General features: G+C 38.6%; 1 protein-coding gene across 1 annotated transcript in view; it reads left to right on the top strand.

Annotated features, from left to right (window-relative positions):
• Positions 1–24,503, top strand: part of KAT2B (lysine acetyltransferase 2B) — a 40,030-nt gene that overhangs the window by 2,316 nt on the left and 13,211 nt on the right. Inside the window, exons 2-10 of the mRNA XM_027717303.2 lie at positions 6,530–6,656; positions 11,454–11,599; positions 12,098–12,187; positions 13,948–14,129; positions 16,398–16,589; positions 18,907–19,013; positions 19,696–19,821; positions 21,197–21,333; positions 22,737–22,945. Coding sequence (XP_027573104.1) covers positions 6,530–6,656; positions 11,454–11,599; positions 12,098–12,187; positions 13,948–14,129; positions 16,398–16,589; positions 18,907–19,013; positions 19,696–19,821; positions 21,197–21,333; positions 22,737–22,945 — 1,316 coding nt within the window. The remainder of the gene's footprint in view (positions 1–6,529; positions 6,657–11,453; positions 11,600–12,097; positions 12,188–13,947; positions 14,130–16,397; positions 16,590–18,906; positions 19,014–19,695; positions 19,822–21,196; positions 21,334–22,736; positions 22,946–24,503) is intronic.

Below are 24,503 nucleotides of genomic sequence, written 5' to 3'. Positions count from 1 at the left end.
CTTCCTCTTGCTAGGATGTAGGCACAGCGCCAGCACTAAACACTGTTTTGTATTAAGGTTAAGAATGCAAACTCTACCTTTGGTATTTGACTTCTCTGCAGTAATTCAGTGGCAGGCACCTTGCTTTCAGGTCTCATAACAGAAACAAGTGGGCAGACGGGAAGCTCCTTGTAAACTAACCACACAGTTTCTCCTATGGGATAAAGGGGGAAGGATGGAGCAGGATGGAAGAATGTTTTATTTTCCTTCTGGAAGACCTGGCAGGTGCTCCAGAATGACATTTATTGGCTTGTAACATTAGTGGTTTGCCAGAAACTGTAGCAGTGCAGAGTGTAACTTTGAACTTTTTCTTACTTTGAGTTGTAACTTCTCTTCCATTTGTTTTGTGTTTCTGTGTGTGAATGCAGGCCAGTAAGAGAAGGCAAAGACTTATGCCATCTCCACTGGGGATGCCTGTGTTCATTCAAGTAGTGACCATACGTGGATCTTGTACAAGTTGGAGTGCTAAAATATGTAATGGCGTCCTTAGTGTCAGTCACCTTCTCCCACATAAATTTCATTGCAAGATTCAGCATGCAGAATTTATTAGGAACCTAATCTCAGAAATGTTGAGAGTAACAGAGGCAGGGAGCATCTGTTCACTAGGGATGAAGGTGGAGAGGTCAGTGACCATGCAGAGGGTGAGTCTCACTGGTGATAGCAGAAAGATCGAGCAGAAGAGAGTGAAAGGCACTTCTCTGGAGTAGGGTGCTTGGTCCCCAAGTGAGGGACCTCCTTCTTCAAGAGGGGTCCTTTTACAAGCTACTCCTTTTCTTCATAGGAAACATGGACAAAGCCTGCTGGGAAAGACATGTTCAGCATGCATGTGTCCTGAGCAGAATGAGACTGAAGTTTAGGCAGCTGTTACCAAGGCTAGACAAATGTGGGGTTTGCTTCTTTTTCTTGATAAAAGAACTGCAGAAGAGAGTTGTAGGTGTTGGGCTGCTCCACTTGACTTGTTCCCCGTGACAGAAAGTCTGGATGGAAGTGAAATGACAGGTTCTTTTGAGTAGAAAAAAACCTTAAAAGGCCCAGGTTTCAAGGAGGAGGGTGGCATTCTAAACAAGATATTAGAAGTTGGCACAGTTTTCTTGACTTTTGGGGGTGCACAGTAGCGCTGTGTGCTGTGAGGGATTTCGTATTTGGCACTTGCAATGTCTGTGCACATATGAATGGCTGCATACATCATTTTGTTTTTGTTCAGTGTGAAATTGAGCATTAGGCATGCAAACTTGCAGCACTTTATATAAAAGCAGCACTGTGTGACTTACACACATACATATATTTAATGAAGATGTCGAAAGTAAACTCCTCTGCAGTTTTTTTCCCTATTGCTTTACAGTATGTGAAAATACAACTCTCTCTCCAGTCTCCCTGGGAGTTTTTTTTTTACAAACAAGGTGAAATATGTACTATTTTAGTACACTAAGTTTTCTGTAAAGTTGTTTATTTCTCATTTCATGTATCTTACGGTAATGCCTGGGTGTTTATAAATATAATTATAACCCAGTAGCCTGAGGCATTTGCACAAGTAACAGGTAATAATACCTCCTTGAAGAAAGACTTTGTGCTTTAGATAAGCAAAGTAGACAGAGAAGGGTTGTGATGAGATGACATGGCCAAAGACCTGCAGCAGGTGAGCCACAGATCTGAGTAAACTCTGGGTCCCAGGCTCCAGACCATCTGCTGACCCTTGCTAGAAGCACTTCTCCCCACTTATCATCCTTGAGTGACCTCTATGGAATTTTCCCACACATGAGTTCATAAGGTAAACTTGTACCACCTTTTCATAAGGAAAGTTTTTTTTCCTGATTTTTACAAGGCAGATTAAGATGAGGAGGACTTGACCATGTTACTACTGGGCTCTGTATAGAGCTCCTTGAAGCTCAGCTTGAAATGTGTATTTAGGTTATTTTCTGCAGAAGTGTATAGGAGACATATGAGACATCTAAAACTTTCTTGTAATCATTTTTGTACCGGGGCAAATCTGTTTTACAGTGTCTTACAGGCCCAATTAAAGCATCTTCCATTAAATTAAATAGGAATTTTACCATTAACTTTACAAGGTAGAAACAGGGTGCCTATTATTAATAAAAGCTTTATATGGTAGCCTAATTTTCTTCTCTAAGTAAAACTGGAAAATACATGGAATGAAATAATTGGATTGATCAGTAAATGAAGAGCATGTCCTTAGAGCTGCACATTGAACTGATTATTTTGTATTTTTAAAGATAAATGGGTCAGCTAATTTCCTGATATGTATGAGTGGCTCTCCAAGCAGTGTCTAGCTGTCTGGTTGCTGAGTACTGGACATATGAGTGGGAAAAAAATGTATTTTAAATTCATCAATGTATTTGTTATCATTTGTGTGGAGTTCTTTGAAATCATCCCTTTGAGCTTGTTGCTTGCAGGAAAAAGCTTATAGGGTGTTTTACATGGCTTTTGTGTTGGGAGGATGAGTATTTTTTTCTAGAGTAATTATACTTGCTGGAAATAAAAAAGATCTGTAATATTGTGTGTGTTTAATGTGTTGAGTCTGCTTTGCATCTCAGTTACCAAGCAGGGCAACCTGTATGATTTTGAGTTGGAAAGAAAAGTCCAATACAACAGCTATTTGAAACTCGGTCTTGAAACTGTTGGGTATTTTACTTTATAATTAAGTTAGCTTGAAGTTTCCATGTTCTTAGGCTCATTTCACTGTCTGAAAAGGGGAGGAATGTTTAAATCCATAAGTTACTGTAACATTCTTCATTTATTCTTTATTATTTGGACACCTGGAATCCACTTAAAAGGAGCTAAGATGTACAATGTTGTAACATTCATGTGTTTCCTTTCTAAATGAAAATACTAGCAAGGTGTGTAAAATGTGCTGTATTTTTTCACTGTCCATTTATATTCAGTATATATCAATATATTCAGTATTCTAAAGGAAATGGTAACTTTAGTTTAACCAGTCCTGTAGATTTCCCTGCCTAGGGCTACTGGACAGTTTGATTTCCCACCTTGTAACACTCAACTGAACATGGAAGGATTAAAAAAAAAAAAAAACAAACAAAAAACCCCACCCAAACCAGACTGAAATTATAATTCACTTATATTTCAATGATATTACATTTGCAGCGCAAAATGTACATAATTTTTGCCCGTTTGTTTGTTTTTGTGGTTGGGGTTTTTTTTGGAGGGAGAGTACAGGCAACAGTTGTGTAGTTGTTGTGTTTTATTATATTGCACTCACCCAATTTTATTAAAAACCACCAGTGAGGGTGCAGTGGTCATGATCCCTGGGCCTATAAAGATGACAGTCATTATGCTGAAGGCCTTGGTAAGGCAGAAGTCATCCCTAGCTTTCTCCAGTGGATTTATTAAAGCTCTGCAAATGTCCCAGAAAAAAGGCTTTAAGGACTAGATATGCTAGTTCAAATGCTTTTTTCCTTCCTCTCCTCAAAACTGTTTTGATCTGAAATTGAGTTTTTGAGGAGGTGAAGTCATACTCTATTTTCTAATGAAAAGCAGATGAGTGACATTAAAAAAAAAGCAATAAAGGAAAAAGCTGAAGATAGTCAAAGAAAGGTCTGAATGAACAAAATGCTGTGGAGGATTTAAAACAACTCAGCAGTTTAAGCCATTGAGGAATGCACATTGCATATTCACTGCAAAATACTTGCACTGTCAACAGCTACAGTGAAAGCTAAGTTTTAAAGAGGACCTTTTTGGGTTCTGTTTCCCCTTGGTTAACAGAACATTTCTGTTCTGATTCTGGTGTTTTGTAGAGAGATTAAAAAAAACCAAACACCCTGGTGGTTGTTTGAGAAAGGTCTCTTGAAATAATTTGAACAATACAAATTAACAGCTGCTGCAAAAAGATCTGGCGAGGAAATACCAACGAGGGCAGAAAAATTTGCCGTTGAACACGCTGTTTTTATTCTTCTGTGGGTGGGTTGGTATTTATTTTTGGCAGTTTAACTAAGCTGTTATCACTATTCGTGTATCTGTTTGCAGCTTTGCTGCTAATTATTGCGTGACACTAAAGTTTGTGTAGTTACTCGCTGTTTATAGTTTTTTGCCTTGATAGTAAACATTGTTTGGTGAGTTTCTGTGAAATACTGCCTCCACTCAAAGAAAAAATTCTTAAAAAGCTTGTGCCTTGTTTGAGGATGCATTTCGTTGTGGCATGATTTAAGACAATTAATAATAAGCATTATATTATGTCACTAATTTAGAGTGTTAAACATTTGTCTGGACAGCTGCATGGGAAGGATCAAATCTTACTTCCCTAGAATAATATTCAATCATTTTTTGTTTGACAGCTCCTTCACAATTGTATCTTTTATTTTCTTTGGCAATAATCTCACTTTCAGACTTTTTTTTCTAGCAGTTTCTCTATCATCGTTTTCAATGCAAAAACTTTCATGGCAACGTTGCCTTTCCCACAAAACAAACGTGTAAAGTTTATTTGGCCTCAGTTTTGTCTAGCTTGAGGTGCTAATTGAAAATGGTGTTTCAAGTCATCTTGCAGATGTCCAAAGTTCTTGCACTAGGGCAATCTGTGGTACACAGGTATCACTCAATCACTGATCTCTCTAGTAATTAAATTTTAAGAGGTGCTGTAGGGCTGGATGACAAACAAAAGTAAAACTGGCTCAATGCCTGTGAAACTGTAAGAGATAAATAGCTAAATAAAATAGATAAATGCTAAAATAGCATTGGATTGCCTTCAGTTCTCTGCTAATCATATTAGTCATAGAAAACATGATGGGTGAAGTTTATGTTCTTTTTCTAAGTCTTTTCAGATTGCATTTTATGAGACTTAAAAAAAAAAATGTTCTAATCTTCCCCTCATTTCATTCTGAAACCTCCCTGAATACATGGGATGGCAGGTGGTCTGCACCCATACAGTGAGTTTGGAGAGCCAGGAGGTTCAAGCATTGCAGATTGTTCTTTTTTCAAGGGAAATATGTGGATGTGGTTTTGCTGGGCACCTGAGTCATCTGAGTCATCTGAGTCATCCTGGTGGCTCTGGCTGTTGAAAATGCCACTCATGGCCCTTGGTACCTGCCAGACTGCCCTGGGTGCAGGCAGAAGCCATGGCACTCAGGGCCAAGAGCCCAGCTGGATAAATGCTTAAGTGCTAGAGATGGTAAAAATATCATGTGGTGCTCAGCAAACTGCAGGCAGCAGTTTTCTTGGTGCTCAGGTTGCTGAGTATTAAAATTAGTTTAGAAGAACAATTTACCAGCCATCTACAAAGCTGTCAGTGTTGGGAGCTGTCAAGCTGTGATCCCTTCTGCTTCTCCCAGGTGCTTCTTCCTTAGGTAGGGTGGGATTTGGAAACTTAATAGGAAAATGAAATAGATTCCTGAAATAGGTTGCATTAAATGTATGCAGAATCGCTTTTGAAAAATGACATGGGTGCTGGATATATTAACATCACAATTTTTCCTACTAAGGTTGTTTCAGCCATAAATATTATGCAGCACTTGGCATACTTTCCTCACTGAGGTCTTGGCAGTGCAATTTCCTGAGTATCTTTTTACAACCCAGTGCACAGATATCTCTGAACAGTAGAAAAGCAACTTTCCTTCCAATTAGATCTTCAAATAGGAGCGTGAATGATTTTAGAAGTACTTTGCCATCAAAATAAATAAGATCTTTTGGATATGTAGAAGGAAATTCCCTCTTCTAAAGCTGTTCTTTGGATAACTGGAATCCCAGCTTTGAACTTCTGAGTGATTTGAGATATGATTACCAAAGTCACAACCTCTCCCTTCATGATCTTCCCTTTTAGCTGCAGTCTATTGCTGATGTTTCACACTCAGTGAGTGTAAACAAACTTTCCAGGGAAAGGAGCAGGTTACAGTGGAAGTGTCTTTGACATATTTTGCCTTTGTGGCCAAGCCTTACCTTGAACAGCATTCTCCAGTAGTGCAGTTATTGTTTTGTTATTTCAGCATTGGTTAACCCTTGCTTAGGTTGTCATGGGCTTGGTTTCAGTTGCATGATTCCTTGTTGCCGGTGTAGCTGATGAGGCAGTGATTAATGTGTTTCCTGCTAGGTAACCTGTTTGTGTTTAAATCATTAAAACTGTCTCAGTGGCAGGATCTGTACCTGTTGATGTACCAGTCAATGTTTGAAAACTTCTTTCACTTGAGTGAGGGCTCTCTGTAAAGGAATTAGTTAGGGTTTGTGTGTGTATTCTGTTTACCATAACTGTGTTAATATCTCTGTTTAGGGTACTATTCTGTTTCTGACTATTTCAAGGGTCAGTAATGTGGTCGATAAAAATGCAAACCCAGGCAAAACAACAGCAAAACACCCCAAGTCCCCCTCCCCTCAACATCAATCCCCTTCCCCCCCAAAAAAGCGTCTTGTAATTAAAAAAAACCCAACAAACAACAACTTGTATTTCTTTTTATGGCTTTTGAAATAACACGCTATCATCAAGTTCCTGTGTTTTACAGTGTTGATCGATATCCCTTTGGTTTGATTTCAGGCTGAGGAATCCTGTAAATGCAATGGCTGGAAGAACCCCAACCCGCCTCCCACGCCGCCCCGGGCCGAGCTGCAGCAGGCGGCTGTCAGCCTGGCTGAGCCCTGCCGCAGCTGTAGCCACACTCTGGGTAAGTGTCTCCCTTTCTCCTGCAGTCCGTGCACCCATGCCCCGAAATCTCTACTTTGGCGAGGTGAAAGTCAAGATGCCACACCAAGACCTAGAAGTGGAGATTACGGTTAGATGTAAATGTCAATAACTTAGGTTAAATATGTCTAATATTTAAGAAGCATGTTTAACATAGAAATATCCTAAAATTAGTTTTGAATAAATTCAGCTATGGTAAAACTTCTAACAACACAGACATTCAAAGCTGTTAAAATGCAAAAGCACTGTTAAGCTACCCATTGCAGTTTTAATACTTTGTGTTACATATGCGTTAACCTCACATAGATTTATGTCAGCTGCCTTAGATACCACATGAATGACTCTTTGGTAAGCTGTATTAGGTTTCCTTATTTTAGAATTAAGTATAAAATATTCTCTAAAGCAGGTACTCCTACCTACCAAAAGAACTGTGCCTTTTCTGTGTCGCACAAAATAATACCTAGGTTGTACATCTTAGCATTTTCTAAGTTATGTGCAGACAGCTTGCATATCTTGGAAGCAGCTGCTCAAAATCCACTGTTAAATGCTGTTGAGGTTTTGGGGATTTTGTTTTTCAGACTTAGAATAAATAACAATTTGTTACCCACATAGCCTGAAAAATAGTGGTGAATCACTGTAGTATTATTTTAAGAATTTATACTTATCCAAAATAAAAGCTGATGACTTTTTTTGTATTTATTGCAATCATGGGATAGTTCGAGTTTGAAGGGATGTTTTAAAGGTCCAGCCCTCCTGCACTAAGCAGGTACACCTACTAAAGCAGATACACCTTCTACTAGATCAGGTTGCTCAGAGCCCTGTCTGACCTGAACTTGAATGTTTCCAGGGAAGGGGCATCCACTACCTCTTTGGGCAACCTGTTCCAATTTTCTACCACACTCATTGTAAAAAACCTTCTTTCTTATATCTAATCTAAACCTAGTCTCTTTCAGTTTAAAGCCATCACCCGTTGTCCTGCATGTCCTTATAAAAAGTCCCTGTCTCTCTTGTAGGCCCCTATAGGTACTAGAAGGCTGCTCAGAGGTGTCTCTGGAACCTTCTCTTCTCCATACTCCCAGCTCATAAGAGAGGTGCTCCACCCCTCTGATCACCTTTGTCACCCTCCTCTAGACTTGTTCCAACTGATACATGTCCTTTTTAGCAAATATCAAATAAAAATTGAGCTAAAATAAAATTCAGAACTAATTGAAAAGGAGCAGTTGCTATTTAGTTTTTGTTGCTGTCCAAAACTTAGGACAGTGAAATAAAAAAAAGGAAATTTAAAACCTTCACAATAGATCATTTATTTTTTTAGTTTTGAAAAATAATCTTGTAGTTTGTATGGAATACTTTTTTTTTTAGTTGGAATTTGTTTCCATTTCTTCTCTATTCTTTTTATGCTCTCATTACATGCAGTTTATTTCTAGGCTTTTCAGCAGTTCTTTCCTTTCCTGATACTCCCAATCTCTGGGTTTGCTTGCAGGAGATTAAGAAATGCATGGCATCCCAGTCATTTAGTCACTTTAACCAAGTTAGTTCCAACTTTTCATCACATAGCTTCTCCATGCGGCTTCTGTTTATGTGGTTGAGGTGGCTTGTGTTACCCATCCCTTTAATTCCTGGCCTTTGAAGAAAGAGCTTATTCTTCTATTTATTTTTTTTTATTTTCTTTTAAAGTAGCAAGATGTGCCTGTCAGTTCTCTGTTCTTCAGCAGAATTTGTGGATGTTATGTATTTGTGTAGAAAACTTCACTTTTCTAAAGGCTGAGGCCGGTTTTGGTCTTCACTCGTTACCTAGGGAACGAGGGAAAACTAGTAGTGTAAAACCAGTAAAAGTACTCTATGGAAGAAACTGTATTTTTATTTACTGCTCTTTTTAGGAAAGTTAAAGTTTCTTATTCTTCTGACCGCAGCTAATGAGGAAGATGTTTCATTTGAAGTAACTGAAATGAGTTGCTGTGTGCTTCCTCATACTACTGGCAAAAACATGTCTTTCAGTGGTGTTTTCCAAGATAATTTTCCTATTCATCTCCTCTAAATGAGTGTGTTCCTGCTGAACACCTTTGAAACCAAATTTATGACAAGGTGTGTAGGCTTCAGATTATCTGTGCTGAATTTTCTCCTCCTAGGGAAGCCTTTGACATAGCGATGTAGAAATTCTTGTACTGGTTAAAGTTGTACCTGATGTAAAATGTAGGATGTTCTTTTTTTTTTTTTCCTTTTTAAGATTTATTATTTTCTTTCAAAGGTAAGGTAATCCTAGATACTTGTCTTGCTTGAGATGTCTCTTTTTGGGAGTGTGGTTTGATCTTCAAGCCAGTGCAGGTTTCGGTGCATAAATCTATTTAATGGTGTGTATTAATTTATAGTCAACTTACCTACAACTTGTATTCATCTCTTTGGTGCTCAGCCCCACAACTTGGCTCAATATGGTTGTTTTAATGAATATTTCTTTTATCTGGGTGATATGTTGCTGTGAAGTGGTGACTGAATTGGGTGCTGGGAGAATTCACTTCCTGCCAGCCTCAAGACCAGGTGTTGTGTAGTTAGAGACTCTTTTTTTATATTTGATTGGTTTTTCCTGTGTTACAGGGTTTATTTTTCTGTTGGTAAATGTTTTCAGTCTTGAATCACTTTAAAAACTAGTTAATTAATATGCTAATACTTTGTATACACATTCAGCCCCTTTTTTTCCCCTAGCACTGCCTTCAGTTCCTGCTATGCACCTTCACGAGCATATTTGGGTATTTCTTGGTTTGTCTGTCCAATATACATTGCTAGTGTTTTTATGTACACACTGATTTTGAGATAGACTTTGGACACATTCCTCTTTTTTCACTGTTCCTGATTGCAGTACTTGCTTATTGAATTTGCAGGTCTTCATATCAGTGCAGACCTTTGCTATTTCTACTTGTTTCCTCTGCATGCTGTAGCAATCTATACATGTGATATTTGAATTTTTTTTTCAGGCATGACAGCAGCTGAGGCAGGGTGTACCAGCTGGGCAGTGCATGTGACTGGGACTGTGTAACTCTAGTCAAGAGTAATGCAGTATTTGATATCAGTGTTCTAAAACTTTGATTTTAACAGAAGGTTTACTAATGGCCACAGAATTCGGGAATGGGCTGTGAACATCTGAAAAAACAATAGTTTGTTGAGATGATGTACAAACACTGGTGTCTTTATGGGAAATGGTAACAGGTACTAAATACATGCTGTTAATACACTTATTGTACTTTTAAATTCACAGTAGGGGTAATAATTGTCTAGTTTAATAAAATGTTTAAACATGGCCACTAAGTACTCAAGGTTCAGTATTGTTATGGATACTGCATAGAAATGGCTTCCTGTGGTGATATTTTATTCATTTGTTAGTTGATGCAAAGTTTCCTTAGAATGTTATCAGTTTCTAATGCAAAGCTCATCTAGGAGGCTAGTCATTACTTTTAAAACATCAGGACAGACAGCTTGGAATATTAACCCTTCATGCCTGTCTCAAGGACAGAAATTAAATCATTTTATTCTGCCTAGAATGCTGAATATTTGTCCTTAAAGGAGGCTCATGATAGCCAACCCCCTAAGATACCTCCTAAGAAACAATTGCTGGTATCTTTTTCATGTTCTGAGCTATGGTGTGCTTTTTACTTGAAGCTGAACAAATTTTTTGAATTTAAATGTTTTGATGTCATACTAAACTTCTCAAAACAAACCATCTTTTTTGGGTGGCCAATAAATATGATCATTTTCAAATCAGGTGTTATTTTTCCTCACTACCTCCCCAACTGAGGACTCAGATTTCTGATGAAAAGATACGATGTTAATCTTAAAAAGTAAATATTGATAAAATTCATTAAAATTCATTAAAATATAGAAATGCTAATGCCCAAAAAGAAATGCCCAAACTTTAAAGTTATTTTCCCTTTCTTTGTAACATATTTTGTTGTTCTTTCAGAGGAAAGGATATGCATACCATGTACATTGGCCAAGAGTCACCTAAGATCTTGTTGCTTTTTGTAATGCAAATATCTTCTTTCTGGGAATTGACCTCTTGTTTTACATTGCCTTCTCTCTTCCTGGGGCCAGTTGTTGAAACCAGCTTGAACTGAATGCCCTGTTTTACATGTAGAAACCTCAAGCTTTTGACAATTACAGATGAGGAGCTGTATTTACCTTTGGAGATGATAAAAGGGAGTTTGTCACTTGGAAATTACAATAAATGTAAAGATACTCTTTTGTAAACTTCCAAACAAACGAGCATGTACAGTCTGCAAAATCTCTGTTAATGTATTGTGCACAAAGCATAGTTTGATCTTACATCATATGAAAGTAAGAGACTTAGCCAATAATTTTGTTTTCCAGGCCGATTTTCGGCACTAATTTTTTTTTTTACTCTTCACAGAGTGTCGTGCTACTTGCACCTGGATTGCCTAATTTATGGGAATTATGGATTTATTTTCTTTAGTCAAGTAACCTTGTCTCAAAGGGACAAAAATGTATGTAGTTATATAGTGCAACATATTAATACAAACAGGACTTGTGTGGTCAGCTTTATGTGTTAACAGATGATATCATTCATATTTACCACCACTGGACAGCCTTTACAAATTGCTTCGATGTGACACGTGTTTCAGTTACCTCTGATAAGATGTTCTGTTTAAATAGGTTATTTCAGGATCAGTGCCTTTATGGTTATGGCTTTGTTTGAGATCTCCTGGAGAATCCTTGTGTTATTGGTTCTCTCAGTAGGCTCTTAACAAGTTTGAGTTTTTATTTTGTTTAGCTGCTCATGTTTCTCACCTGGAGAATGTGTCTGAAGAAGAAATGAATAGGCTTCTGGGCATTGTATTGGATGTGGAGTATCTGTTCACCTGTGTCCACAAAGAAGAAGATGCAGACACCAAGCAAGTTTATTTCTACCTGTTCAAAGTAAGCTGAACTTGTGAAGTGTCTTCTTGGATTTTTCATTCTCTCACACATAAGCCAATTTCACTCATGCATGGATTGACTTTGGTGGTACATTTTTTCACTAGGGTGAGGCTCTACTGAGTAGAGCAGTGTGGGCTGGACATTCTGGTACTTGAAGTGTATTGATTCTTATTCCAAAAGTCATCCAGATGATAGAGGAACTGACCCTGAGTCCCATCTATAAACTGCACAACTTTCTTTACTTACATAAAATAAAGTCTGTTAATATCAAAGCTAACTTAGCTGCCTACATTTCCTCAGAGAAGCCTCTTGTATGCATTTCAAAGAAGGTGAATTAACAATGAAGTTTAGTAATTATAAATTCAGATGACTAAACAAGCAGATATATAGCCAAGAGATTTACAACACTGCTTGTGGTGTGTTATGCACTTGTGACTTCCATTGACTCTGTGTATGCAAATATACTAATTTTTAAAAAAATCTCTATGTTTTAAACAGCTTTTGAGGAAGTGCATTTTACAAATGGGAAAACCTGTAGTAGAAGGATCTTTGGAAAGTCCTCCATTTGAGAAACCTAGCATTGAACAGGTAAAGAGTCAAGATGTGGGTTTTGTTTGTGTGGTGGTCTTTTTGTATGTTTTTTTGGGTTGTTCTGTTTTTATTTGTTTGGTTTTTTTTAATTTTTTATTTACTTTTTATTATTTGGTGAGGGGTTGGGAGTTTGGGGATTTTTTTGTTGGATTTTTCTTTTTTTTTTTTGTAAATGTATGCACTGGTTTTGAAAACAGGGCATTTTAGGCACTTTGCAGAAGTTTCTGTGTATTGCTTAGGACAAATGAGGGACTATAGGAGACTTCTGCTGATTCTCCTTCAGTATTGGCACAATAGTTACATTATTTGACTTCTCTCATCATTCATCTTATGCTTTAATGAAACTGACTTTTTTGTGAGTTCAGAAAATTAACTTGAAATGCTACTTTTATGTGGGCACTTCTAATCTTTCTTTGTTTCAAGTGATGAAAAATGCTGTTGAAGTTTTGAAATCCAATATTAAAATGACACTTGCCTTCTGTAAATCAAGGAAAATGTTGCAATCCAATTCAGTGAGATCATAGCCTTCTCTTTCAAAGGGTACACAACAAATAAGCAAAGCCAAAACCAAAGAACTGAGGCTTTTGTAACTCACAATGGATAAAGAACATATGACAAATTCAGTTTTTCATGAAGTGAGCTCCCAAGAATGCACTTTTGGCAGACAAGTGGACCCATTAGCTCCAGTGAGACTCCAGTGGCTCACATACCTTGCTGAAACGGGAGCTCAATGTTTTCCCATCAGTGAATGAATGAATGCTCTATTCTTAAACAGGGTATTTTAAATGTGAGGACTGTTACGTGTAGTAATTATTTCTTGCAGCTGTCACTTCTTATAATTTAGAAAATCAAACCACTTTATTCCTGAATTTCTGAGAAGTCTTCACCTGAAGTTCTCCTTTAATTTGAATATAAACAAAAAATGAGGGTATGTAATCTCCATATACTCTTAGTCCTTAAAATACACTATTAAAAAGGTGTATATAATAAAAATTATGCAATATAATTTTTTGTCACCTTCTTTTTACTGTTTGCTCAATTTGCCTAAGAAAATAAAGCATAGAGATAAAAGAGTAATTCTTCTTACAGTTTATTTGAAATAATTTTTGCTTTAAAATAGACCAATATTTTTGATTCTGTTTTTAGCAGCTCAGCAACTCAATCAAACAAAATTATTTGCTAAACACAGATGTTATAATTGATTTATAATAAATATATATTGCAGCACTTTTAGTCACATATTTTAACTATATTCAGTAGATTTTTCTTTAAAGTGGACAGTATCCAAAGTGCAATGAGGAGATATGCTTCTGAAGTAGTGTCACTTCTTGAAGAAGTAATATGGTGTGTAGAGACAAATTTAAGTAGAAGTCCACAAGCCCTACTCTATTGAAAAGTAGGTAGAGTTTCGTAGGTGATACTTGATTTACAGAGCATATAGAAGAAAGCCTACCAGAACTTTCTCTGTTCCCTGACTTTGAGAAGCAAGGAAAAATAAAGAATTTTCTTTTCTACCTTTACATCAGCTGCTGGAGATGGATTACATAAAAATATCTGTATGTACCTGCTGCTGTGTACACAGGAACCAGCCTGTGGCAGCTACATAAGTAGCTGAGCAAGGAGTTCATGGTCTCTAATATTTTTCTTTCCCATGTAATGCAAGTTCAGGGTTAATAAACATAAAGTGAGGAATATTTGAGGATTCTCCTACAAAAATTATGGCTAAATACTTAAACAGGATTTTCTTCCTTCTTAAGGGTGTGAATAATTTTGTGCAGTACAAATTTAGCCACTTACCGTCGAAGGAAAGACAAACAATAGTGGAACTGGCTAAAATGTTTCTGAACCGCATTAACTACTGGCACCTGGAGACACCTTCTCAGCGAAGACTACGATCACCCAATGACGATATTGCGGGCTATAAAGTGAATTATACCAGGTAACACTGCTTTTGCTTGTTACAAGTCTTCCTCACAACATGTACAACTTTCAGGAATATACCAGTTGTTTTGTGCCATGGGTGTACCTTGTGAATATTTTGCAGTCGTGGAGTTTACATGAAAACCTGAGGATTTTAATGAGAGTACATCCGTTTCACATGCAACCTTGCGTTTTGAGAGGTGTGCTTTATCAGCCAGCAACAGGGAGCAGAGGCTGTGAACGTCTGTATCTAACAATGGTTTTGCATGTTCTGTGTTTGCAAAGTGCTCTTGGTCTTCATAAGATTTGAGCTGTATCTAAGATCCCTATTTGTTATTCAGCTTAAAAAAGAAAAAGAAGATAACATTAAGCATTGTAAAGCATCACTGTTTGAAACCAAATCACAGAGGAGTTGAAAAATCAAAATAATTTTGCAAGTGCTTGAATGCTGACTGGGGAGTAGATATTATTCAGTTCCTTAAAATGGTAGTTCTTGTTATGACCTTTTAATACATTGTTAGAATTCAAAGGAATAACTTAGTCACTGGGGGAAGAAGAGCTAGAATAAAAAGCCGTGTCTCTTTTAATTTTCTTTTTCTCACAATGGTAGTGCAGTGCCTTTTTCAGTTAGCATAGTCACAGCAGCTAAGTGCAGGCAGCAGTTAGCTAACCTCTGTCAGCATCCTGGTTACCAGAAACTGCTGGGGACTCTTTTTGTGGCTGAGGATGAGCACCACCTTCTGACTGCTTTCCTGATGGCCTTTCCTCTGACACAGGTCAGCTCCATGAAGGTGAACAGCAAACCCTGGTGTGAGTTGAGGCTGTGGCTAGTGATACAGCAGACTGTGCTGTGTCTGTGCCTGACTGGGATGCTCTCATGACTTGTCACCTTAAATAACTGCCTGGCATAAAGGACAGTTATAATCCATGAGGCTCCTAAGACCATGTTTGGTGGGTGTTTGATCTCTATTTGTTTGTGATAACAGATATCAGCCAGAGTTGGTGGGAGCTAACTTTTATTGGGAATCAATAGCTAATTGGCTCTGGTCTGTGGCTTTTGTTGTTAATAATTTTGTCACTTGTCATTTCTCAAACCCACCTGCCCACAGTCCCTAAGGTTCCCTCTGACCCAAAGTGCCGTCTCTTCCCATCGGATCTAACCTGTCATTGTAAACTTCTTTCCTCTGTGCTGCTTGAAGCATTGCTCAGGGTGCTGCTGTGCACCATGGGCATACCTCCTGAATTTTTGCAGTCACCGACTTCACTGGAAAACCTGAGGATCTGAATGAAACCGTATCAGAATTTCACATGCATCCTTGTGTTTTGAGAGATGTTCTTTATCAACCAAGAACAGGGAGTAGAGGTCTGTTAACAACTCTATCTCACAACTCTTTTGCAACTTATGTTTGCAAAGATTAAGGAACAAGAGTTTGGGAGACCATTTTGAGACAGGCTGTACTTTGGGTCTGGATGAGGATCCATGTAGGATCCAACACAGTCTGTTTGCATCCAGTTCTTAACATTTTCTTGTCATTGCTGGAGCTTTCATCATGGTTGTGATCTGAGTCTGCTACAGCACCAGATACCACTTATACACAGATACTGAAGACTCATTTGTAAGATTAACAGATTTTGTGACCTACATAGGCAGTGTACTCCTGAATTATCTCTTCAGTACCATGGTCCCTTTTCCAAGAAGAGAAACATGACATGCTATAATTTTCGTATATACTTCTTAATGCAAAACTCATTATGGAGGGAGATACTGGTAATGAAAGAGTAACAAGTCAGGGTGTGATGGGAAGAAGAAAACTGATGGGAAACCCGGACAGAAGTCCAGTCAGTTTAACATGGAGCTAGTTAAAAGTGTCACCCCTTTTGCCTCTGTGTGGAGAAACATAGAAGTTTTAAGAGGGGAAAACAGACTGTACTAAGGGTCTTTGGAATCAGAGGCAGGGGATGTGGGAGGCTGAATGAATAAGCTGTGGAGAGAATCCCTGACATCAACATGAATTTTCTGTAATCTATGATTATTTTCTGGAACAAGAACACTTTGTAGAAACTAGACTCCAGAGAAAAAGAATATATGGAGACTTAAAACTACTTGTCTGTCATTTCTTTAAAATACTGGGCAATATACATACTGCTTAATTCTGTCCAGCCATGTTGTAGAACTGATTTATACAGTCATATAGCTCTCAGCTGAGTTATAAATGATGTAGATAGTGGTTTTATTGCACTAAGTCTTATATTAGATGGTGATAATTATCTTTTTTACTTTTTACAGGTGGCTTTGTTATTGCAACGTCCCTCAGTTCTGTGACAGCCTACCTAGGTATGAAACCACCCAGGTTTTTGGTAGGACCTTGCTTCGCTCTGTTTTCACCGTAATGAGGCGGCAACTGCTGGAGCAGGCCAGGCAAGAGAAAGACAAGCTTCCTCAAGAAAAACGAACACTAATCCTCACTCATTTTCCAAAGTAAGGGGTCACAGTGTGCCTGCATTCAAAGTTAACCATAACTTTGTTGTGGAAAGCAGAAAATTACCTGCGGTTTAAAATAATTTCTCTTTTTGTTCAGTTACAAGTAGATACTGCAGCTTTATTTACTGCCATAGCTTGAACTAGTGTATTTTATGTACAGAAACCTCTTGCTTTGCTGTGGGTGATGGAGCAGTAAAAAAGAGAGTGTTGTACAGGAGTTTATAAACACCTAAGAATTTCAGTTTAGTTCAACATTGTAATAGGGAACAAAGTAGTCACCCCATGCCCAGAAGAGATGGGTTTATTTGACAAAGAAGAGAGGAGTCAGTGCAAAACTGCACCAGTGAATCCTAAACTCATAAATTTTGTATTGACTACCTGTTCTACTACTGGAATGTTGACAACTCTCTGTCACAATTAAGCAACAATAATTACACATTGGGGAATGTGGGAGAATGACTTACCTCAAAACATGCTCAACATTGACAGTCCTTAATTTCAAATGTTTTACTGGTGATAAAGAGGGGAGGTAGGGGTGACGGGATCATTCATTGTAATCTTCCAGTTAAAATACTGAATCCTTATATCCTTATTTTGTGAGGGTGGCTTGGCTCTCTAGGTCATCCTTGAAAAACCTGTCCCTCCTAAGAACAAATAAACTGAACCTCGGGAGACCTGGTGGCACTGATGCTATGCAAGCTACTGTGTTGGACTGCAAGTTGGCTTAGTGCTCAACATGAGCTTTCCAAAGCTGAGTAGAGCCAGGATTTGTTGCTTCTACTGTTATTAATAGCATATTTTACCTCTTTGAAAGACGTACACGGTCTCTGGGGTAGACTGTTATGGATACAGGAATGTTTGTATGTATCTTGGAAAAGGATCTTGACCTGGTCCTGAAATAGGTATAAAGAAGGATTTAACATGACACTGATGCAAGGAGCAGATTTGTGGAGGATGTAGGTGTGCATATGCCCCTGTTTTCAGTGCCTTTTACACCCTTTTACAGCAATTCAAAAAGCATTATTATTCACTGCAGTTCCTTTTGATATTCTACTGGGGAAAAAAAGAAAGACAAGCACTATTTGCAGATGATCTGTGAGATATATGAATAACATTTTAAATCTTTTATGGGCTGTACTTGTGTGAAGCATTTTTCTCTCTGCTGGCATTATGCTGAGTGAACCCTACAGAGATGCTGATTCTCAGAGCATGGAGCCTGGCATTGGCGCAGGCTCCCATCTGCCCCAGACTCTCCTTTCTGGCCAAAGAAAGCACCCACTAGTTAGGCCTGTGTACCTAGGAGTTAGTCACTAACGGGGCTGAAGGCAGAGCCTCTGTACTGCCTATAAATGTAGCTTTGGCTAAAGTTTAATTTGTCCTTCTGCTCTGTCACAGATGGTCGGTCAGGTTACTGTTGCAAACCGTTCTAGCCATTATCAGCTGTATAATCAGCAGCAAACACAGCTCATTGCCTAGGTATAGCTGTTCTATATATACAATACAAAAGCCCGACTTGATCCTGAAAGTCCTTATCCTGTTCAAGAAAGTCTTACTCAACAGTCCTTTTAGTTTCAGCTAATTTCTATACATGTAGATGACTCTAGGGAGTAAAAATGTGCCATGTCAACTTCTGCTCTGAAAACTCCTTTTGTGGAACATAGAATAAGCAACTGTCTTGCTTCTGAGTGGGAATTGATGTATCCCGAGAAGGCGAGTGTGCTGGATTATCTGAACTGTGGAATTTCTCCCATATAGTAATGCCAAGAGACGTTTAAAATCGTGCAGTTTCTGTAACCGTACCAAAGTAAGGTTAAAAATACTGTTATGCAAGCACAAACATGCAATTGAATGTTACAATAGGACACTTAAAGGATTGAAAATATCTTCCTAAGAGCATTGTTTATAACTAACACTGGGATTTTATAAATCTGTAAGAGGCAGAAAGCAAGTACATCTGGAAAACACTGGTTTATCCAAACATATTTTTTCATCATTGTATAACATTAGTCAGCTTATAGCTTTCTTAGTGCAGTTTTGTTCTTTAAAAGTAGTTTGTAACTGTTTCTTTCTGCATTTGCAAATTAGATAAATATTACTTATAATCAAAGATAAATTCTTGTAAGTGAAAGTACTCTACCGAATTAAGATACTTAATGTCTACTCTGGCTTGTGATTTTGTGTGTGTTCTTTTTTTTGAAAGAATTGACCATTTACTGACTCAGTAAATATTTTTAATTTAAAAGTGTTGCAAGTTCTTTTTTTGAAAAAGAACCTGTTTTGATTGATCCTATATTTCACCTGGTTTTGTGCCTAGGTTTCTGTCTATGCTGGAAGAAGAAGTGTACAGCCAGAATTCTCCCATTTGGGATCAGGATTTCATGGTGTCTAGTTCCCGAACTGGCCAGCTAGGAATCCAGACAGGTAATTTGCATTTAGTGGTGAGTAACGCAAATGAAACTTGGATAATTTCAGATTGGTAGGGTTTCTTTCTTTTTTTTTTTCCTGGGTGGGGGTGGGTGGGTGTTTTGGTTTTTTTTGTTTGTCTGTTTCTTTTGTTTTGTGGGGTTTTTTTATTTTCTAATATTAGAGAGAGATATGTTAGTCAGTGGCCTTTTAAAATAATAGTTTCATCCTCTTAACTGGTGAAACAAGTCCTTTTATTGAGTGCGATTTATCCAGCCAGTCTTTGAATGCTGTTAAAGCGGACAGCTGAAGCTGAATGATGAGATTTTGCTTTTCAATAAACCCCTACAAAAAGCCCTTTCATGAAGTTAAATGCCAGCAGGCTTGGCAGGTATGTGAAGGAAGTTTGTTTTCTTAGCTTCTGCTCAGCACTGCAAAATAATAAAGCCTGATGTTTGCAATCTCTGTTATCCAGCAGTCCCTCATTAGATAGAAGTTAGGTTAGAAAAACACATTGAGGTAAAGCTTTAATGTCTCTGCTTGCGAACTGGTGGCATTGTTCTGTTGCACAATGCTAATTGTTACTTTTCAAGTGAAGGTAGGTGTGAAGGTTGATCCAACTTTGTGATAGTCCTTCAGTCAACACCATAATGGGTTCCATGTCCTGAATTTTTTGTGTTTATCTTTTATGTCATTGCAGTTATCAGTCCACCTCCTGTTGCAAGATCTGTTGCATACAGTACAAGTCCTTCATCACTGGAGCAACCCAACAGTGGGAATATGAGTCCAGCTTGCAAAGTTTCTTCTGCCCTTGACCCAAACTTAGGTAATGGGCACAGAGACTTGCTTTTTTTTTGGCTTCTGTTGATATTACTGGTAGTTGCAGTGTATGGTAACCTTTGCCTTCACTCTGCAATAGCAAACCTGAGATGTTTTTGATGAAAGATGTGCACACATACTTTTTCTCCAGTGTGGTTAATGTTCAACTAGCAGAAGAGACAACTGTATTTGGAAAAAGAAATTTGTTTAAATTAAATTAAAATGGGGAAAGGTCTGCTAGTGTCAGAGGTTTTTGAAAAAGACTTTACTTGGAATACATCTATTATACTGAAAAAAGGTTTCATTTAAATAATGACACAGTAGAAGGGACCATCACATTTGTTTTTTATTCTTTCAAGGTACTGGAAGTGCCTACATTTGAGCAGTAAAGAAAAGCATAAACACATCAACAGGGTTAAATTTAAAACCTGAATGAGGTCAGGTAATAAAAAAAAAAGGCTTGGAAGGAAAAAAGTTAGTGAATGCATAAATTCTCCTAATAAATCCTTTTTCAAACACCTCAGAATTAATGAGCCTGTCAAGAGAGTTTGTAGGTCAGAGAGATGATCCTAAGCTTATATAAAATGAGTCCTCAAAGAAGTGGCCTAAATTAATTCTTAGCCTGCATTCACTCCAGAGGAACTTAAGGCAGCTCCTATCTGCAGCTTTCTTTAAGGCCATTTCTCAACTTGTCCCTCAGAAGTGGGAATGAGTAGCATAATGAGTGGGGTAATCCTGAGGTAGCAGCTGGCTCTATCTGCTACTGTACCTCTGTTAGTCCTTGGTGAACTTTTCTTTCATGAATTTTAACTAGTTGCTTTTACTATAGTACATATTTCTCTGCAGTTAGTAGGGTGGTTAATAATTAACATGACATATTTTGATTTGGAAACTTTATATGGAATTTTTTTAGTCAAATTTGTATGATGCATCAGAGGGTACATGCTGCTTGGTTTACAAAATGGGTGAAAGAAATATATAACGGATACTTAGTTCCCTTGAATCCTAAAATGGGGATTTCATGTTATGTGGAAATATGCATTACAATTTGTATATTGAGCACTGGCCTTCCAAGACAGCGGCACAGAGGTTCCATGAAGAGGATTTTGAATCAAGTAGTTTCATGGAGGTATAGGAAAAGGAGAGGTACATTCATCCTGCTTCATGCTAATATTCCAGTGCAAAGCCAAAATCAAGCAGTGATAAGTATTGTTCAGATTTCATTTATTTCTCTATCTCCCTTCCTATGGGGATTAAAGAAAAAAAAACCCAACCCCAAAACTTGCATACAAACTAAAAAAATATAACAGAAGTGCTAGACTTCATAGTGCTAGTCTGTGACAGTTTGGTGGTTTCTAATTTGTCCTAGTTTTGTTTTATAGGGGAAAAGAGAAAAAATAATGAACCCTATTCTATGGAGGATTCCAAAAGACCAAGGGTTGTAGGAGATATTCCTATTGAGTTAATCAACGAAGTAATGTCAACAATTACAGATCCTGCAGCAATGCTTGGACCAGAGGTGAGAAATATATATACTTGGTGTTGAAAATGGTCTGTTTGTAAACAGTTTGTTTTTAGTAAATATTCCACGTGGATAGAGGATGATAAGCTGCAAGTCCTGTCAAGAAAAATAGACTTTGAAAGAGTGTGATTAGGTGAAAAAAAATATTTGTGTGAAATACATCATTAACATGAAGAATAGTTCTACAATTTTTTAATGCAGTGTGTATGGCTAGCAAAGAGACTTGGAAACTAGTGATAGTAAAAAAGTAGACCCCGGGTTAAAATACCTTGCATTTTTATTACAGAATGGGTCCAGAGTATGCTTTTAATTGTTAATATAATAGATATAGCTCATAAGACAAGGTTAAATGGGGTTCAAATATTGCAGCAGAATGAAAGATCCAAAGTAAAACCTCTGGTTAAAACCACTAGTTAACTAGTGCAGAAACTGATCTAAACAGTTATTTGCTCTGTCTTCCCCAGTTGCTCTTTTCTCTGCTGAAACAGAAAAACAAACAGAATTGCGGAATTGTGCCATGGTACAGAATTGCAAACTTCTTTTTTTTTTTTCTTGGCTGGCTTTTCCTCCTTCTGTTCCCTCTGCCAGGCTATGTTTTGCCAGCAGCTCATTTGCCAAGGTTTAGCTAGAAACTGCTGAAGATTTGGAACCACCTACATTTCTTATTCAGACTGTGCACTGTGACTGATGGCTCTGCATACTGTAAATGCAGTGCCAGCCTGGTTGTTGAGGCTGGCAGTGACTAGAAACCCAGCAGCCAAACTTTTCTCTAAAAAGTAAACAGTATGTGCATGCAGAGATGTTTTGGCATTGTAAAATGATCTTGAAAAAATAAGTTAAATAAATGTTCTGTATTAATTTAATCTGTATTCAAGTATATGGATGCAATTGCTAGATGTAACAACAAATTCTGTAGGAATTAAAATGTTCTTGTTAGGCTCTTACAATAGTGGTAGAGATAGTGGAAAGCACCACTAAATGAAAATAACATGACTTTTCCTACACCAACATTAAAATGTGTGATTTCCAGTATGCATAGGCAGATGCACTAGTCTTGCCCAAGCTGGCTAAGGCTAAAGAAAATATGACTTAGTGGCATAGGCTTTAACTGGATGAGTGCTGTCCCTCGAGAGCTTTGGAACTTGTTGAGTCCTAACCATTGCAGGTGTTACCTAGCCTTTACCAATATAAGTTCAAATAGGCCTTTATGCACTGTAATGTAGACTTATATCTGGCTTAATTTGATGGTGACACTTATGCAAAGGTGCATTCCAAAGGTAATCGTTGGTAGCTCCGTTGGAAAAAAAGAGTGGGTTTTATTTGTTTGTTCATTAAAGCTGTTCTGTCAGAGGATGTGAAATCTCAAAAATTTAATTTTGTTCCTCTTTGGTGTGGTACAGACCAACTTCCTCTCAGCACACTCGGCCCGGGATGAGGCAGCAAGGCTGGAGGAGCGCAGGGGGGTGATTGAATTCCATGTGGTTGGCAATTCCCTGAACCAGAAGCCCAACAAGAAGATCATGATGTGGCTGGTTGGTTTGCAGAATGTGTTTTCCCATCAGCTGCCTCGAATGCCGAAGGAATACATCACACGCTTGGTCTTTGATCCGTGAGTATCCTTGGAGAGGCGTTTGGTGGGTGAGGCAGAGAGAGCCTGGTGCTCTTTGCAGGCAGTGGTGTAGGAAGGGGCCAGCAGAGGTGGCATGGAGGCAGCTCTGCTGGTGCTACACTTTTCTGTCTTTTCAAGACCTCATAGCTTCTGGTCAGCCTAGTTGGATTGCACCCAAATACTATCTTGATGGCTATATTAATGGCAATCGGTTTCTTTTTCATAAAATTGTGGTGGGTTGACCCTGGCTGGATGCCAGATGCCCACCAAACCAGCTCTGTCACTCCCCTCCTTAGCAGGACGGGGCAGGGAAAATACAACGAAAGGTTCTTGAGTAGAGATAAGGACAGGGAGAGATTACTTACTCGCTGATTACTGTCACAGGCAAAACAGACTCAGCTTGGGGAAATTAGTTAGTTTAATTTTTTACAAATCAGATCAGAGTAGGATAATGAGAAAATAATACCTAAATCTTAAAATACCTTCCCCCCAACCCTTCCTTCTTCCCAGACTTAGTTTCATTCATGATTTTCTCTACCTCCGCCCCCAGGAAGCGCAGGGGGATAGGGAATGGGGGCTGTGGTCACTTCATCACACATTGTCTCTGCTGCTCCTTCTTCCACAGGCAGGACTCCTCACACACTCTCCCTGCTCCAGCATGGGCTCCTTCCCATGACAGACAGTCCTCCATGAACTTCTTGAACATGGGTCCTTCCCAGAGGCTGCAGTTCTTCATGAACTGCTGTAGCAGTTTCTCCTTCCATGGTGAAAACCATGGTGAGGCAGGCTGGCCCCCTGCAGCCCATGGAGGAGCCGCATACTGGAGCATGTGGATGCCCAAAAGAAGGCTATGACCCTGTGGGAAGCCCACACTGGAGCAGGCTCCAGGCAGGTCCTGTAGCCCTGTGGAGAGAGGTGCCCACACTAGAGCAGGTTTGATAACGGGACTTGTGACCCCATGGAAAGGGGATGCTAGGACGGTTTGTGAAGAACTGTAGCCTGGAGGAGGAAGCCCACACTGGAGCAGGGGAAGAACTCCTCTCCCTGAAGAGAAAGCAGCAACATAGACAACACATGATGAACTGACTGTAACCCCCATTCCCCGTGCCCCTGTGCCACTGGGGGGACGGAGTTGGAGGATCGGGAAAGAGGAGGGGTGGGGGGAAGACATTTTTAGAATTTGCTTTACTTCTCATTATCCTGCTCTGATTTTAATTGGTAATAAATTCAACTTATTCCCTGAAGTTGAGTCTGTTTGGCCTGTCATAGTAATTGGTGAGTGATCTCTCCCTGCCCTTATCTCAACTCATGAGCCTTTCATTATATTTTCTCTCCTCTGTGCAGTTTAGGGGAGTGATAGAGAGGCTTTGGTGGTCACCTGTCATCCAGCCAGGGTCAAACCACAACAGAAGCTCTAGCTACTACGTTGCTGCTGTCATTCCACAACTAAAAAGCACTAAAATAAGTATAGGAAGAAGAATAATATATAAAATATATGTATAAACCTCCTTCATGCATTCTTCAAACTAACTTCTTTGACAGAGGCTTGCTGTTGGCA

This window comes from Pipra filicauda, unplaced genomic scaffold (genome assembly GCF_003945595.2).
Source record: "Pipra filicauda isolate LSUMZ 115617 unplaced genomic scaffold, ASM394559v2 scaffold84_size4826128_pilon, whole genome shotgun sequence".
NCBI classification, from domain to species: Eukaryota; Metazoa; Chordata; class Aves; order Passeriformes; family Pipridae; genus Pipra; species Pipra filicauda.
Note: the sequence above shows the minus strand (reverse complement) of the source record. Positions and strands in the feature narration are given on the sequence as shown.